The sequence below is a fragment of the Acanthisitta chloris genome, unplaced genomic scaffold (genome assembly GCF_000695815.1).
Source record: "Acanthisitta chloris isolate BGI_N310 unplaced genomic scaffold, ASM69581v1 scaffold18601, whole genome shotgun sequence".
Lineage (NCBI taxonomy): Eukaryota > Metazoa > Chordata > Aves > Passeriformes > Acanthisittidae > Acanthisitta > Acanthisitta chloris.
The window spans coordinates 2,306-19,283 of record NW_008656737.1 but is presented as its reverse complement, the minus strand read 5'-3'; the positions used below and the strand labels follow the sequence as shown (position 1 = coordinate 19,283).

The following is a 16,978-nucleotide window of genomic DNA, read 5'->3' as shown; positions in this document are numbered from 1 at the left end:
TTGACACTCCCTGAGAATGTTATAAATTCTCCTCAAGAATAACATTTTAAGAGTTGAAGTTTTCAAAGCAAGTTTGAAGGTTTAGTCATCCATTGTCACTTAATTTTAACCAAAAGACGTATGATTGGATCTTCTGTGACTTTTAATTAAACTTCAGCATGCTACTTCTTTTCATTCAGTCTTTCTAACCTTGCTGTCCTTCCAGTCTCCAGCAAAAGGCTAGACACCTCAAGGTAGCACTTCTGGTGCATGTTGTGTAGATGTGAAGTCCACTAGTCGTTTTACAGGGTCGCAGAGAGTGTAAGATCTGTAGTGTAAATACAGGCACATACGAGTTAGTGAATTGCAATACGAACTTGGATAAGGGACAAGTCTGTTGTCTCCATGTTGTTATATATTCCTCCCTTGTCAGAGTACAAGCAATGCCCATGCAGACACCAAGAAGATGTATTGGTGGCCTTTTCTGCAGCTATTAGCATGTGTTCCTATGGCTGCAAGCTCCTCATGGTTGCCACCGTGCTTGCATGTAAGCTACTACTGTTAAGTTAATAACCATTACATTTAATTCCTGACATGTGGTCCATGTAGTCTTGTAGTGCTGCTAGGTTTTGGGGTCCTGTCATTAGTGTGAATCTGGAATTTCGACAACATCACCTCCCTGGAGATGCTGTGGGAACTGCACTGGGCTAAACAGATCACAAATGGAGAGGCTGATTTCTGTAACATGCACTATCATCTTCCGTGTCAGGCCAGGCAGGCCAAATTGCAGACTGGCTACTTGCCCAGAAATACTTCGTTTCCCACTGCATCTATAAATGTTTGTGCAGACCCCAGAGGCACATAGAATGCATCACTTTTATCCTTGGGTATCCTCAGGAAGAGGAGCTTGATCCAACAGACAGTACAGATGGGCTCTTAATGCTTCTGAGATCTCAGGGATGGACTTGTCCAAAGAAGTCAGTGGATCTCCAGCTCCTGTTCAGTTTGGCAACCCTGTCTGCAAACTGTTCATATGTTAATGGCTCAGGTCTTTAGTTTTTTCTCCTTTGCATTTGGTAATTGGAATGTAGTTTTCTTTCTCATTTATAAGTTGATGCACTTCAGTCTCCATAACTTAGAAAATAAGACATTAGAAGTCTTTCTCACATCTTGCCTTTTCTTACTGCTTGCCTTAGTGGTAGAGGAAAGTTTTAACTTCTGCAGTGTATGATGTGCTTGATGATACAGACGTTTTCTGCTCTCTGGGAGTGTATCTAGAATACAGGTGGGATAGTGCCAAAAGAAATCTCTTCATGGAGAGGAGGGTAAAAGAAGTTTGCTAACAGAATAGCCAAAAAGAAATATTTTTAAGTCTTAAAATCTTCATTTCAAGTCCTATAAGTTGTGTATGAGACTTTTGTCTAACTTACATCTTAAATTATCTTTCAGTTGTAACAGTTGGTTCCAATAACATTAAACTGACATAAATACTGTGTTTTAACTCGGGTATTCAGCACATTCCTGAAATGTAGCTGTGTACCAGATGCACTGCAGGGTAAATGCAACTTGTGGCAATGACTTGTGTTTTTTTGAAATGCATTTTCTTGTCTTCTGCTTCTGTATAAATTATCCTTTGAGTTGGTAGAGGTCAAAAATCAAGCCTGTTACTGAGCTTGCTTCTCCACATGTACTGGAAATGAAGTGTATGGTAGGCTGACACAACTAGGAAACATCAGTCTTTAAGGCCATCAGTCTTCCACCTTTCCTTAGCACTAAATTCCCATATTTAAAGAATATTTTTTTCCTGGCTGGGTTATTTTTATGGTATTAACTGCACTGCAGGGGTTTTGGCTGCTGTACTGTCCCAATGTATGCATAATCAACAGCTTTATATAATACATTTTAATGAACTATTTAATGTATGTAGATCTAACTTGTGTTTGCTTCTCTAATATTGCTAGAGAGTCAGTTACCTCTCCCTGTCTCTCTCTCACTCTGCAGAAGATGCACTGTGCGGGTTTTTAACTCTTCTCTCTGGTTTGAATTTTGAAACTGCAGAGTGTGGGACGTGAATGCAGGTGAGATGCTGAATACTCTGATCCATCACTGCGAAGCAGTACTGCACCTGCGCTTCAATAACGGCATGATGGTGACATGTTCCAAAGACCGTTCCATCGCTGTGTGGGACATGGCTTCACCAACAGACATCACTCTCAGGAGGGTGCTAGTAGGGCACCGAGCTGCCGTCAACGTAGTGGACTTTGATGACAAGTATATTGTATCAGCGTCAGGTGACAGAACTATAAAGGTGAGGTGTTTCAGAGGCTTTTTACTTTCAGCATTGGGGTATATAATGAAGAACAGTGACCAGACAGGGAAGATGGTCCTTGGCAGTTATTACACAGATCTTCCTTTAGAAGCAGTGTTCTTCCTGCTGCTCATTTCTACTCGTCCCTCCTCTGTTGAGCTTACACAACTGTTTTACAGAGCTGTATGGCAAATCAGATCCAGGTACAGATGCAGTTGAAAAAGAACTTTTTTCACTGTGTTCTTTTTTGACTTGACGAATTCCATAATATGTTTCAGCATCAGTCATTCAAACAGTTGTCAGAGGGCAGCATGGGGGCAAAGGTGAAGGTGAGTGGGTAGGAGTCACTTAAGTGTTACTTCTGTGATCCCAATCTGCAGCATTAAACCTCCAGAAAATCAAGATCATGTGTAGACTAAAGTGTAGCCTGACAGTGCTAAACCTGGAAGCTAATTCTGATAAGGTGTGGCAAAAATCTTCTATGTACAGTGACCCAAACTGCTATCAGGTGCAGACTATAATCACACGCCATCGGAGGGGTAATTTTCCCAGGCTTAATGATAGCATCTTAAAATTAAGAGCATTCTGGATGCACCTATATATCATACAGATACCATCTTTTGTTAGTCTCTTCTTAATAATTTTGTTTCTGTGTGGTTCTCTCCCTCCTTCCTGTCACAGGTATGGAACACTAGTACCTGCGAATTTGTGCGCACCTTAAATGGCCACAAACGAGGCATTGCATGTCTGCAGTACAGAGACAGGCTAGTAGTGAGCGGCTCTTCAGATAATACTATCAGGTGAGAGACACACTCTCCATCTCAGAGTTCTGTGCAAGCACGTTGTCTCTGATTCGCTGGGATGTGCAAGGTTAGGCAACTGAAGTTCTCTGCACCCTTGTCTACTTTGAAATATGCTTTCTTTGGTATAGAACATGGGGAACTACTGGAAAGAGGTATTAGAAACCTGTTTTACTGTGTTGACTTTCATCCGCTATATCTCAAGAGTCCCATACTAATGAACAAGTTGCATTGCTCTGACAATTCTGGTGTATGAAGGAGCTGGCAAGTACCACTTTCTGTGATGTCCTCTTGTGATATTTTAATTAAGCTATGCGTCTAGTTAAAGGGGTCAGATTTGCAGTAAGAGGCATTTAATCCTCTGCAGAAATCCTCCTGGGCTCTCGCCAAACTCTTCTTGTGGTACTTGGCACCTGGTTAAGTTTGGAACAGCTGGTTTAGAGCATGAAGTTCAGTTTACTGCCTTTTGCACTTCTCCAGCTGCCCTGGTTGCAATCTGAGGTTTAACTCTTTCTGGTATCATGAGCCAGGATTTCTTCCTACATCCTGCAGGCAGAGGGATGTCCTATGACTTTTGGGGTGTACAAAACTAGCTGAATATTAGTTTACATGACTTAAGAAAATGCCTCTGTCTTCCAAATGGGAGTAAGAGCAACCTTCTTTTTGTCTTTGTCAGTCCTTTAACTAATTGTCTGCCTTCTGATAAAACTTGAGAGCTGGGCAGTGTAAGCAGAAACCCTTCACATGTCAGTAGTAATTTCTTCTCAGCAAGAATGATTCATGCTATTGTGCACTTGGCTTGCAACACACTGCCTCTCCCTGCTTTGCATTCTGTAGGAAAACAGTGGTCCATGGGTTGACATCACCAGGTTATTGTGCCAGATTTTAATATAGGGCTGTCTGAGAGCATGACCAGAAGAGCTGGAACTTCTGTCTCTTAATCAGAGGAAAAATTGTTACAGGAATTGTGTAAAAGTACCACTAGTTACACATGGTGAGAACTCCTGCACTTCAAACAGAAAAAATAACCCTCTTCAAGCTGTACTATGAAACTTGGTCTCAGAAGCAGAGAAAGAAATAGTTAAATATTACAGCAGTTAGGAAAGGATCTAAGATATGTCCTGCAATGCTAATAAAAATAAATGTCAAAATAGTGATAATGCTAAAGAGGAATGCAGTTACTTTTATGTTTACATTGGACAAAATCTCTAGTTGACAGATAAATTGTGCTAGAATTTCAGGAATGTCAGAAATTAAATCTCAATGGAAGTCAAGTTCAGCAGCAGTGTGGGCAAGGCAAAAGTCTTACCTGGTCACAGTTTTCTCCCACCCATTAGCGGGGGCCACAAGTCAGTGGAAGGCTGATAAAGAAAGGGCAGGTTACTAAGTCATCTTTGTGGGTGGCTTGGTGCTTTGTATGTTTGATTTTAATCAACTGTAAAGTGCCAGATGTTGTGTGTTGGCCTTTAGTAGAGGCTGATACAGAACTAAAAGAAAAACTTTTTTTTGAAAGGATGACACTGATTTCTAGTTTTACAACTGCAAATGTAAGGACATGTGAAGTAGCTGAGAAAGCATTATCTTTCTTCTGTAAGAAGATTCCACATATAAAAAATTTTTAGGTTTTGTTTTAGGCCAGAAATTTCACTGGTGTAAGAGGGGACAGCTACATACACATCACTATCATTGTGCAAATTTCCGTCTGGTAGAAACTGATCTGTCAAGTTTAATCCAATCACTTCAGTATCTTAACTTCTAGGGCCAGAGTTCTTAAGTGCTACAGACAAACGTGCTGTAGAAAGGAAGGAACCAGAGAATTCATGTCAAGAAAATAGAATCAGACTATATCATCTTGGGTTAATTTTTAAATGAGTGATTGGTTTGCATGTGTGTATTCTACCTCCAGTGTGTGTACACATGGAGATCTGACACTGGTCTGTTTAGACAACAGCATTTCCTCTAAGCCATAGGGATTCAGGCTTACCTGCCTTCTGTATATCTTCCAGCTCTGCCAGGACTTCAGGTGAATTAAAGGCTGAGATAATTGCAGACCTCCCTCTACTTCCAGAAGTTCTTCCAAAGTAATAGGAAGGAAGAATAGTAGTGTTTTTGCCTATGTACCCTTTGCAGTGAATTTTTTTCGTTCTCAAACCTTAAGATTGGTTCTTTTACTATTTGTTCTTTTGACTGTTTAAAGAAGTAGAAATTTGAGAAGCTTATCAAATCTAGGAGATACCATTGGCACCAATTCTGCTAGGACGCTCTGCTCTTAATAGCAGTTATCCCCTATGTACATGAAGGCCCATTCCCCATGTGACTAGGGACATGATCACCTCTTAAAGTCCCATTCTGATTCCAGTAAAACCTCAAACTGGGACCTGAAAATACAGGCCTGAATTAGTGTGCTGCAGCCTCCTGGAGCTGCTGGCACTCTCAGGATTGATGGCAAGGAATAGAAACACATGGCACAAAAGTTCCTGGCACAAGATTGTTCTTCAGACCTTTCTGCACCAGTTAATTTCTGGCATTGTCCATCCTGTTCACAGTCCTTGAGAGACTTAATGCTCTCTGACTAGCCATAGTGCCTTTGGCTGACCTTTGCCATGGAGTTGCTTGCTCTGACCTTGACTCGTGTGCTGGTACTTCTGTGAAAACTACTGGGGTCTTCACAGATTCCTGAAAGATCAACTTCACAGATTGAAGAATCACATTGTGCTCCTCATTGACTTCAAACATGTGCATAGACAAATCCTTTCCCAGTTCTACAGTGACAGAAGAGTTCTGTTCATTCATTTGTAGTCCAAAGTGAGAGCAGCGTGTTGTGGCAAGACAGCTGCAGTCATTATCCACTAATCTTCGGCACACATCAGTTAGATCTAGATTATTCCCGGGGGACCTCAGGAGTAAAATATGTTTCTCTCTTTCTTTGTCCCCCTTCCCCAAAGCTGACCTGACCCCATAGCAGCTGTGGTGCTTTGAGACATGTCACCCAGAGAGTTTCCACAAACCGTCCACATTTCTCACTACTGTGAAGTTCATGCCAGTCTGAACAGTTACTGAATGAGCATTTAAGAACTTTTTAGAACATTTGTGGCTACTTTCTTTCTGCTATGTGTCAGGGAGCCACAGCAGATACTGCTATTAATAACTTAATAGCAATATGAGCTACATGAGCAGAGCGTGTCTCAGCCAGAGGTGGAACACCTCTAGACAATACATGTCAAAGAATTTCAGCTCCTGTAGGCAAATGATCTTTCTTTATCCGTGGCAATTGGGAGTGATGTCAAAGAGCTGACAAAAGTATGGAAAACAACTAGATTGACTTAATAACTATTTGAAGCATTTCTTAACTATTTTTAAAGGTAGTGTGTAAGTGTAAAAATTAATGTATTTTAATTTATTCTCCATGCTGAAAACCCATCACAAAGGCCAGTTCACAGAGAGCCACAGGAACTATTTGAGAGCAAGAAGAAATGCTTTGCAAAATAATAGTGTCCATTTTAGCTTATGAATAAGGTGCCTAGATTACAGAGTAATCATCCCTTCAGTAGGAGAAATGACAAATGAAAAGGGCTTGTCAATTCTTGTACATTTTGCCACTGTATTGATTACTTAATCTGTCTGATGGTAGTCTCCAAACCAGAAATAGGCACGTAGGGGAGCAGAAGGGGGCATATGCCCTGTGAAGGTGATCTTACCAACTGAAACAAGCTGCCAAGGGGATTGGTAAGTCTCCCTCTCTTAACATCTTAAAATCAAGGCAGGACACTTATGAAAAAGAAACCTCAGTAAAACAAAGTGTAGCTCACTCTGAAGATAAGTGGGAGATATCCTGTGTTACTAGAGCAGTAGGTACTAGACACAACTAGCTCTGACTCACTTCCCATGTGTTACTGTTACATCACAGGTTCATGTTGAAAAGCATGCATCCACTTGACATCAGGAAAAGGAGTGTTGAGTGTAGTTTGTTTCTTCTTTGTCGTTTCTTCTTTGTCATAATCTTTTTTTCCAAGTTTCCATTAGCTACAAGCAAAGACCAAATGTTTTGTTGCAATGTTTAGGTCTCAAAAATTCTTAATGCTTCTTTGTACTCTTTTCCAGGCTGTGGGATATCGAGTGTGGGGCATGTTTACGAGTGCTGGAAGGCCACGAAGAGTTGGTGAGATGCATACGCTTTGATAACAAGAGGATAGTCAGTGGGGCATATGATGGGTGAGGTTATCAGCACAGTCTGTGCTTTGCATCTTCCTGCCTGTCTCAGTGTCTCCCATCCCGCTTTGCTTCGTCTTCCTTATAAATATTAGACTCTTTGTCTGCAATACCAAGAAGACCTTTTCATGGCTAGTAAGTCAGAACCATGCTACAACGCATAGCTTTTGTTTTTGTTTTGAAGTAAGTCAGAAGTCCAGTTCTTTTGCTTGTAAGAATATTTGACCAACTCAGCTTGAAACCTCTTTTAGCTCAACCAATCCTAAGAACAATCTTTCCTGTCTGTGGTTATGTCTGCAGGACCATTTGCCTTTACAGACTAGGTGTCTGCATTCCCACGTGTTTGTTAGTTATTACCAGCTGGTTTTCATGTGTTTTACTTTGTTGACAGCACATTTTTTCCTCCCATTAAGCTGTATAACCTTAACAAAGGGGAAATGCAAGAACCAGGTCTCAAGAGCAGAAGGATTGCTGTAATTTTCTTCAAACTGTTGTATTAGCTAAGCTGTACGAATATTTTTTTTTTCTGTGAGTGCTTGCTCTTTTCTCTTTAACAGAGCCATGATGTCTCTTTTTTCACTACTAGGAAAATTAAAGTATGGGATCTTGTGGCTGCTTTGGACCCTCGTGCTCCAGCAGGGACCCTGTGCTTGCGAACCCTTGTGGTAAGAGTTTTTGGTAGGGGTGTTGGGAAAAGTGTGCTTGATTAGGGCTATCTTGAGCCATGAAAACTCAAGTCAGCTTAACCCCAGTCTGCAGGATCTAGACATCATTTCTAGGGATCTGGCTTTTTTGGATGTCCCAACTTTTTTTAATGTTGCAAAGTTAGAACCAGCATTAGAAGTTAGAACCTCTGGAGTTTTCACTCACTTTTTAACAGTTTTGTTCTGTGATTTGAAGTTAGTGACTAAATCAATTTTTGAGACTCAGCCTTCTAGGATTGCATGTGACAGTGGGTTTACTTCAACCTGTGTGTACCTGATAATGTAGTAGTAAGTTGTCTGAATTGTTGACATGACATTTCATGAAGAAGTGTACTACTTTCCAAATTTGAGGAACAAGAACAAAAACAGCCTTGGAATTGTTTTTAACTGGCTTTTTGGTGTTTAAGGAAAAACCAGGTAAGGACTGGAACAGACAGTGAAATTGCCTCATCCTTAAACAGCAACTACTCCTTTCATGCCATCTACTGGATTTTAGTGCAGGTCTGATGATGGTGTGGTTAAAATGTCATTGTGTGAGTGTTAACAACACTCACAGCCATGCTTAGCAGTGATTCTGCACTGGTCTTATGGTAACATGGGAAAGTTGTGAGAAAAATGCCAGAGAAAAACAGCCAAGGCCATGGAAGGGTTCCAGTAAGTGTTCCTCTACCATGTTCAACCGTTAAAACTGGCACTGTTGCTGGGGATAAAGGAAGATTTCAGTCCAGTACCAAATTCTCCTTGAAAAAGAAGCACTAAATGTTTTTATTTCTTAGCTAGGAAGTGTTTGGGTTGGTATATGTTAGACCTTCTCCTGCTGTTGCATGTGACTGTAATCTGTGCTCTAAACCAGGATCATACCGAGGCTGTCTGATTCTCTAAAAGTGTGGTTACCTCTCACCAGCTGAGCTGTGCTGGCTGACCTTCCGCACACTCATCGACCACCTGAATTGCTACTGTTGCTGTAGATCTCGCTAAAGTATTTTACTTGGCATTTGGTGCAGGCTGTGGGGGTTACTGGGACAGGTTACTGCTGACAGGCAGTACATCATTAAGCCATGTTAGCTCTTTTCCAATCATGTATTTGGACCATAAGCTGCAGAGTAAGAGTCCATGAGAGCCTTGGATGCCTGCAGGTACTATGTTGAAAAACCTTCTTGTTAGCCAAATAGAACTGCAAATAGTTTCATGGCTGAAATCCAGAAAAACCCTGTGTCATCGGCCACCCAGTTCCAAACTATGGAACAACTCTATGCCCATGAGCACATATCCCGAGAGTCTAAGGCTTTTGGTAGTGTTACTGCTTCAGCCTGAGACAAATGCATACCTAGTAACTTGTAGACTTAATTTAACTGGTGTGATTTCCTCTGCATTTTCCAGCAGTGGACAGCCAAAGTGCCCCAGCTAATTATATTATAAATCAGAAGCGGTGGGATGGAAACACTGTAGGAATCTCCACACATGGATACTCATAAATCCCTGTTTGATAGTGATGAAGGGGGCCAAAGGGGAGTGGGGAGCAGAGGAAGCTATTGTGGTGCTTTTAGGACTTCTATGACAACAGGGTGTCCTTATACCCACTTACCCACAGTTTGGTGTGTTTTTTTCCTCTTCCCTCGTCCTCCAAAATTAAACCTGGCTGCACAATGAACATCATGAGTCTCCTGCTGCTCATGTTCAATTTTCAAACAGTAGGAGGAAAGTGCACAGATAACAAATGTTCGCTGCATGCCAGGTCCCTTCCAGTTTTGTCTTCCGTTAGCTGGAATGGTGTCCACATGAATTTGACAGAAGCTTTCCATGCACAGAATAAGCACACTGTTCAGCTTTCCTTATGACCTGAACAGTCCAGGTAGGGCAGCCTTACTTAGCCTACAGTGACTGTGATCAAAAAGGGAGTTTTGGAAACAGTTTTTGGAAGTACTTCTCTCTCTCATTGTCCCTGTAAGCAATCCCTCAATGGATCTCACCGCTGTAGTGATACTTTTTAGCACGAACTCCTTTATTGCTACTGCACAGGCTCTGGAAAAAAACACTTCTTTTTAGAATAGGTGGGAAGACTGTTAGAGTTAGAAGATCAGAAAGGTTCCATTGATTAGAAATTTTAAAAAATGTGTCTTAAAACTAGAATCTGACTTGTGTGTGTGTTTATTTTCAGTTAATTTAAAGATTCAGAAATTCACTTTAAAGCAGCTGTTGTGCTTTGCAAAGTGGGTTGTATTTTGGTGGTCTTGTGCTGTAAGGCAAAGGCTTCCCATTCAGTAACTAACAATTCTCTTTTGTCTAAATGTGTGAGAAATCTGTAGTTTCAGTATTGAAGTATTTTAAGACATGTTTCTTTCTTCACCCTCAGCCCCTTACAATGTTTGAGCACTGAATAGAAATGTGTAAAGAGATAGGGCTCGCCCTAGTTGCACAATTCCTGCTCCCTTCTGACCGAGGAGGCAGCCACTGCTCTTGCAGCAGTGTAAGCACCAAGAGAAAACAGGCAACACAAAAGGGAAAGCATAGTGGATTTGCTCTGTGATATCCAGGATCTTGCCCTTGCCTCCTGTTAATTACGGTCTGAACTCTTGCCAAATCGTCATGCCATTTCCACTCAGCCTCGGAGCACAATGCAAATTGCCTATAAAGAGTGCCCTTTCTAGTTCATATTTTTAGAACTGCTTAAGAGGAATTATTACTGTGTCACTGGACTTTACAACAGACTCCTTAGTGTGTCCTCCAGTGTTAAGCTCTCTCCTCTTCAGCAGTGGCAGTGGTGCCAAGCATTGAATGCAAAGTTCTCATCTCTTCCCCTGCAACCTACTGCATCTGGGAATGCTGTAATTTCAGGAAGGAGTTTTGCCATGGAACAAGGAAGGCAGTGCACCTGTCATCCTCGCCAGGCAGAACTGTGTGGTGGAGGGAGTTTGGTTTGTTCTGCAGTGTGTATCCAGTATTGGGATTTAAGGACAACTGTAATGTAAACTTCCCAGGAGCCAAGTCCTCAGATATGGGAAGCCCTTTTCACTGAGAGGGAGCTTAATTTATGCTCTGTGATGGTGATGCACAGTGTGTCATGTGGGATTTTCTGAGAAATGAATGTAACACTAGAATCAAGTCCAAGTTCATCTTCCTTGCTCCATCCCAGGTGCCAGCTGGTTTGCGAAGTAACATGCTGTGTCTCCCACTTGCATTTAGGAGCATTCTGGAAGAGTCTTTCGACTTCAGTTTGATGAGTTCCAGATCGTCAGCAGCTCACATGATGACACTATCCTCATCTGGGATTTTCTGAATGACCCAGCTGCCCAAGCAGAATCCACTCGTTCCCCGTCCAGAACATACACCTACATCTCCAGATAAATAACACTACACTGTACCTCACATTCGCACAGGTAAAAAATAAATAAACAAAATGAGGCTCAAAGGTGACACTGGATGCAGTGCAAGCATGTTGCTTGAATAACTAGCCAGGTCTATCAGTATTTCTCATCTTAGTTGTGCAGAAATTACAGTGTCCTGTAAAAGGACAGGAATGGTTCTGATACCTTAGAATAGGGACTTTATTTTAGGATATGTGGCATGTGGTGCCTGTGGCTTCCCCTGAAGAACTCCTCCTCCTCTGTCCATTATCATCAATAATTAAATCAGCTATCACTGCTGTCCAGAAGGAAGAAGGGTTTCTGCAGAGCGAGTAGAGCAGCTGCTGCCTAACAAGGGGATGCAGATGGCCTGACCCTGGGCAGTTGTCACCAGGCAGGAGGGCTTTGCCAAGAAGTGTCAGCTTTATTCCCTCCCTCTGAAGGGGTGACCATTCTCCTCGCTCTGCAGCAAGCTGATTCAAGATTACAGTTTGGCATGGGGAGGAGACACTGAGGCACAAGCCCAGGCAAATTTAATCGAGATGCATCAATGTTCAAAGTAATTTACTGATGGGGCCTAGCCCTTGTGTCTCACATAGCATGGGTGTTAAATTGTTCATATCAGAGCCTGGCTCTTTGCTCATCACCTTACCCTTTTGTCTTTGCCAGCACAGCATGGGGAGGACATAATGTTTCATATATTTGGGTCAGTTGTGGAGTGGATTTGATGTATATGAGTGAAGTGGGATAGCATGATTGCCTGCTTGGGTGGGTACGTGCACAATTACTGTTAATAGCTTGAGAAAAATGGCAGAAGAGCTGACAGGCTTCTGCAAAGGGGTGTCCACAGTGACATTTTCCCATGAAAATTCTCTGTTATGGGACACATCCTGTATCCTGTTTGGTAACTGTACAGTGGTGCTCCAGACCTGTCAGATCTGTCATCTTGATTTTCTTAAACACTCTGGTCAATCAGAAGTTCTTTTAAATCATTAAAAGGTTTAGTACAAATGGGGTTTGTTTGGTTTGTTTGTTTTTTTTTGTTCCCAGGACTCATTTAAGCTGCAGTATTTAAATGCCAGGACAAAAGAACTATCCACGTAACCAATACTTGCTGAAGAAAGAGGCTCTCAGACTTGTTTCTGGAACAAAGTTGGCATGCGGTTGATCTCAGACAGGGTCTACTCGGCGCGGCTGACTGCTAAAGTGCTGCTATATCAGAAGACGACTTCTGTCTTTCATGAACAGTTAACATTTTTAAACCTTCCCATCCCTTTCCTCCCTCATCCCCCTCTTCATGTTCACTCCTCTTCCCTTTACCCCACTTGGTTCCCCACTAAACCCAGTCACAGATGTCCTATGAATATATTTAAGATGTTGCCAGAATGTGTTGCTTTGCTGTTAAGCAGAAGACTTACAGCCACAGTGCATCCTGCTGAGAGTCACTTCAGGGTGGGTGGGAGGGTGGGTGGGGAGGAATCTGCAACTCTCAGACTGAAATCAATATCATTGCTAGGCCTTTGGAAAAGCATTCAGCTCTGAAGAGCAACAGAAATACCTATAACAGCCAGACCATCACCTCCCCCAGCCCCAACTTCCCTGCAGCTTTTGGCTGTTCTGACTGCAGACTTATTTTTTTGTAGAGAGAGGACCCTTGAAATTTGACTATTATGAGCCAAATCCATCTCTTTCCTCTCCTGCCTGCTGTGCTAACCCTTTGGAAGCTGGATGTGTATTGTAGTCTCCCTTAATATCTGCTTGGCTGGGGAATGCTAGTCAATGAAAAGTTAAACTCTCTTCTGCCAAAGTCCCAAGCATGATGGACTGGGGCTGAGATCCTGTCCACCCCCTGCCCTGGGTGAAATGTTGGCCCAGGCCAGTATTTCACTAGCAAAGGGATTGTCTGTACCATCTTCCTCCTGCTGTTCTCCCTGAAGACAGTGTGTTGCTGATGGCTTATGAATCATTCTGTAAATTGGAGGAATGTTTGAGGCTGGGGTGAGAAGGAAAACTTGGACATTGCTCCTTCCTTTCCATTCCGTCTCCCCTCAGAGAGGCTGTAGCTGGGTGCTGGAAGAGGGAGTTGCTAAAAACCTTATGGAGCTCTCAACAGCCGCCCTAGAACGGAGACACTACACAAACACTCTGGCCATGACGATAAGACTTTGCCTCACTTGAATGAGCAAATACACAGTCCCCTGGTGATGGCAGATGGGTAAAATGATTGTGGCCATAAGGACAATCATTACATTTAGCAGTGACTCCAGGCCAGTTCTGCAGCATTTCAGGGGCCTTGCTAGAAGGCCTTTGGAAGGAGAGTCTTTGGCCTGCTTCTCTAACCTCCATGCATGCTGCACTGTGGTTTAGGGACACAGGCTGATTAGTTCTTTTGCTGATAGCTGATACGGATCTTTGCTTTCTGTCCAAGACTTGCGAATTGTCGTTGTTTAGAGATAAAAATAGTCCTGAAGAGGAGGGACATGAGGCAAAATTCTGCATGTCTGTGAACTGAACGGGGTGGGGGGTGGGGGAAACAGCTGTCTTCACAGAGCTGGAAGGAATTGCAGCAGGCCTGCATTTAGACCAGGAAAGACTCTGTAAGTCAGTCCTTGGCCATTTCAGGTTTGGGCCCAGATCTTCTCCTGTAGGTCTGGAATAGCTTCCACTGCCATGGTGGGGAGTTACTCCAATCCCACAGTAGGAAATTGAGGCCCTTTGTCTCTGGGCTGGAGGGCTTTAAACAGGCTTTGTTAACACCCTCTGAACTTGACAGATGGCAATGTGTTTTAAGCTATTCCCATCAACTTCACTTTGATGAAGAAGCATTGTTACATTGTTTGGGATGCACTATTTCCACCAATGAAACGTAGCAAGGAGCTGGGCCGAGTCCCCAAAGAGCAGTACAGAAGGCTTGAATAATTTTGGTGACAGCTAAGACAGACAAGGTGATGGAGTTACAGAAAGCCTGTGCTCTGGGAGTACCTAGTGCAGCTCCTGAGGTGTGTGGACAGCAGTGATGGGCACTCAGCTCCCTGTATTTTCACTGAGCCTAGAGGCTACGTCTGTTCTAAACAGCATCTCAGAGCGTGTGATGACACTCCTCTTTTCTCTTTGAACTGTTACTGTAAAACAGGTTAACAACTCTGTTCAGATGACACTGTCAGAGTGACTTAGCTCTGCAAAGTCATAGATGTTCTGAGTCACAATGATATGTTCATCCACAACTAATTTTGTCACAACTTCTTAAGTCCAAGAAGGCTGTTTTGGCTTTCAAGCAACTCTACATATCATGAATACTGTGGTCCCAAAGCCGAAATGGCAGGGGAGCAGAGAGAATCAAAGTTTGCATCCCAAACTTTGCTGAGTTCAAGTTCTGTGTCTTAATACTATTTGAACACTGTCCCTTTAAGTTCAGGTATTACAAGTTCTGCAGTATGGTTGCATATCAGCAGGGGTTTATATGACCGTGGCTCTAGATTTAGTATTTTTTTTCCTCAGTTTGGTCATCCTCTGTATTTTACGTTTAGATTATTGTAGAAAACAATGATCTGTTACTCCAGTCTCTGAAGGCTGCAGAACTTCCTGATATTTTAATTGCATCTTTGTGGCCAGCTCCTACAAGGATGCATTTTATTTTGCTAGTTGAGAGAATCTGGGAGAACTGGAAGACTGGCTGGCCAAACACAGAGACACCACCATTGCAGATTGTCCATGGTTGTCAGCCCTGCTGCTCCATGCTGCTATTCTGTAACTTCTAAGCACTGTTGGGTCTTCAAGTGGTACCATACTTTAAACTCTGCTGTACAGAGCTGTTTCAGGTACAGTTAACAAGCAACTGCTGAAATCCATTAATCCATTTTTGGCACATGATGAGAAAGGTCTTACCCTCAAGAAGGGACTGTGTCTGGGTACTTCATACAGAACCACAGAAGGGTGAGGATTCCTACCCCACTCCACGAGTTGTACAAACTCTCTGATAGCTAAGAAGGAAACTGAAGTTAACTGATCTAACTTGAACTTGAAACTGCCACAGCCTGACATTTGGTGGTGTTTATTGTGTACCCAGGGAGGGGCAATCTGGTAAGTAGATCTCCCAATGTCAGAAGTGGCTTTTTCAAACTCCCTCCCCCTCCCTTATGATATGTGTGCATGTGTGTGTGAGTGTGCAAGAGTGCATGTGAGAGAGAGGTTTCAGCATGAACTGGTTGGATAATCCCTCAGCTAGACTGGAGTAATTGCAGAGTTTATGATGAAAATAACTAGAACATGCCTGCTGAAGGGAGATTAAAAAGGGTTGGAAGTGTCTGTGGGCTTTAAGTGTTGCACATTGCTTTGAAATTAAATACCTCTGCTGCATAGAGATCAGCACTTCTCCCACAAGTAGGAAGTTCACCCTAGCCTTCCCCCTTGGACTATGGGATGGAAAGTACTGGAGGTGTGGGACATTCAGAGCAGGACAATCTGTTATGGCCACACCATCTCCTGCTTGTGGCTCCTTTGCAATAGGGCACAGTTTTGCTGCAAATACTTCTCATCCTTGGAGGAATACAGCTTGCTTTAAAATATGCAAATAGAAAATGGCATGAAGGAATTTGCAGTGAGATAACTTCTGCAGCTGTCTCCTCTGGAGCAGCTCCCTCTGCTCCCTGCTAACATTCAAGGACAGACACATCTGCTGTTGGAACAGAAGGATTCAGGTGACAAGTTGAGAAGTCTATGATCATCAGAAACATTGAAATGCATTACACTTGTTTCTAAACTGGAAGCTGATTTGGACCACCATGCTGTACCTACCCACCACCTGCTCCTGCTCCAAAGGATCCTTTTTTCTTTTTCTTTTTTTTTTTGAACACTGAAAAAGCTGGAGAGTATCATGTGCATTTCTCTGCTCCCAGGTGTGCGTATCCTGCCCCTTCCACAAGTCCCTTCCACAGTCTGAGCAGAGCTACAGGCTTGATTCTGGGTTTATGGGAGCCAGGGTCCAATGGGAAGCACATCTCCAGGTTGGGGTCTTGCCTAACTTTCTTAGCTTCCTTTAACACCATTTAAGATCTGCCTTTTGTGGCTGATTAATCCTAAATTCACTTGGGGGGAACACACAATACTTGCATTTGATAAATCACGAGTACTAGCAGCTCTCCCAGGTTAGAGAAGCAGATGAGGAGCAGACAGCCTTCCTACTGCAGGCTTGCTCTGAACTGTGGGAGGAAGAGGAGGAGATGACCCAAGTGGTTGAAAACTAAAGGGGGTGTGGGGATGGAGATGGATCTCTACAAAAGTGGGGACAGTGCTGAAAATAGATGTTTTTGCTTGTGCAGTTGACTTGGAAGAATAGGGGGTTTTCCATGAGAGCATCAGAAGTCATCGGATGGTGATCAAATAAGGCCTCCTACTGTTGAACGTAGCAGTTGATGCCCTTTTTAGGATGCACTGAGGACATGAGGAGAAAGAGATGGTTTCAACTACACTTGCCAAGAGAAGAATGAGCTTTGCCAGGGTCTCCAAGTGGCATGCATGATGCATCTGACATGCTGAGCTTTGCCCTACTGTTCCCCTCAAAGTGATAAGCAGCAGCTTCCCAGAAGGAGGGAGGAAGCAGGAGGTGATCTAGCTGTCCTCAGAGGTATCCATATG

At 42.9% G+C, this 16,978-nt stretch overlaps 1 protein-coding gene across 1 annotated transcript in view; it reads left to right on the top strand.

The window, feature by feature from the left end:
* The window catches only part of BTRC (beta-transducin repeat containing E3 ubiquitin protein ligase), an 87,524-nt gene extending 76,125 nt beyond the window's left edge, over positions 1-11,399 (top strand). The window contains exons 9-13 of the mRNA XM_009084452.1: positions 2,038-2,287; positions 2,969-3,087; positions 7,189-7,299; positions 7,883-7,961; positions 11,184-11,399. Of these exons, the coding sequence (XP_009082700.1) occupies positions 2,038-2,287; positions 2,969-3,087; positions 7,189-7,299; positions 7,883-7,961; positions 11,184-11,345 (721 nt within the window). The 3' untranslated portion in view covers positions 11,346-11,399. The remainder of the gene's footprint in view (positions 1-2,037; positions 2,288-2,968; positions 3,088-7,188; positions 7,300-7,882; positions 7,962-11,183) is intronic.
* The last annotated feature ends 5,579 nt before the right edge of the window (positions 11,400-16,978 follow it).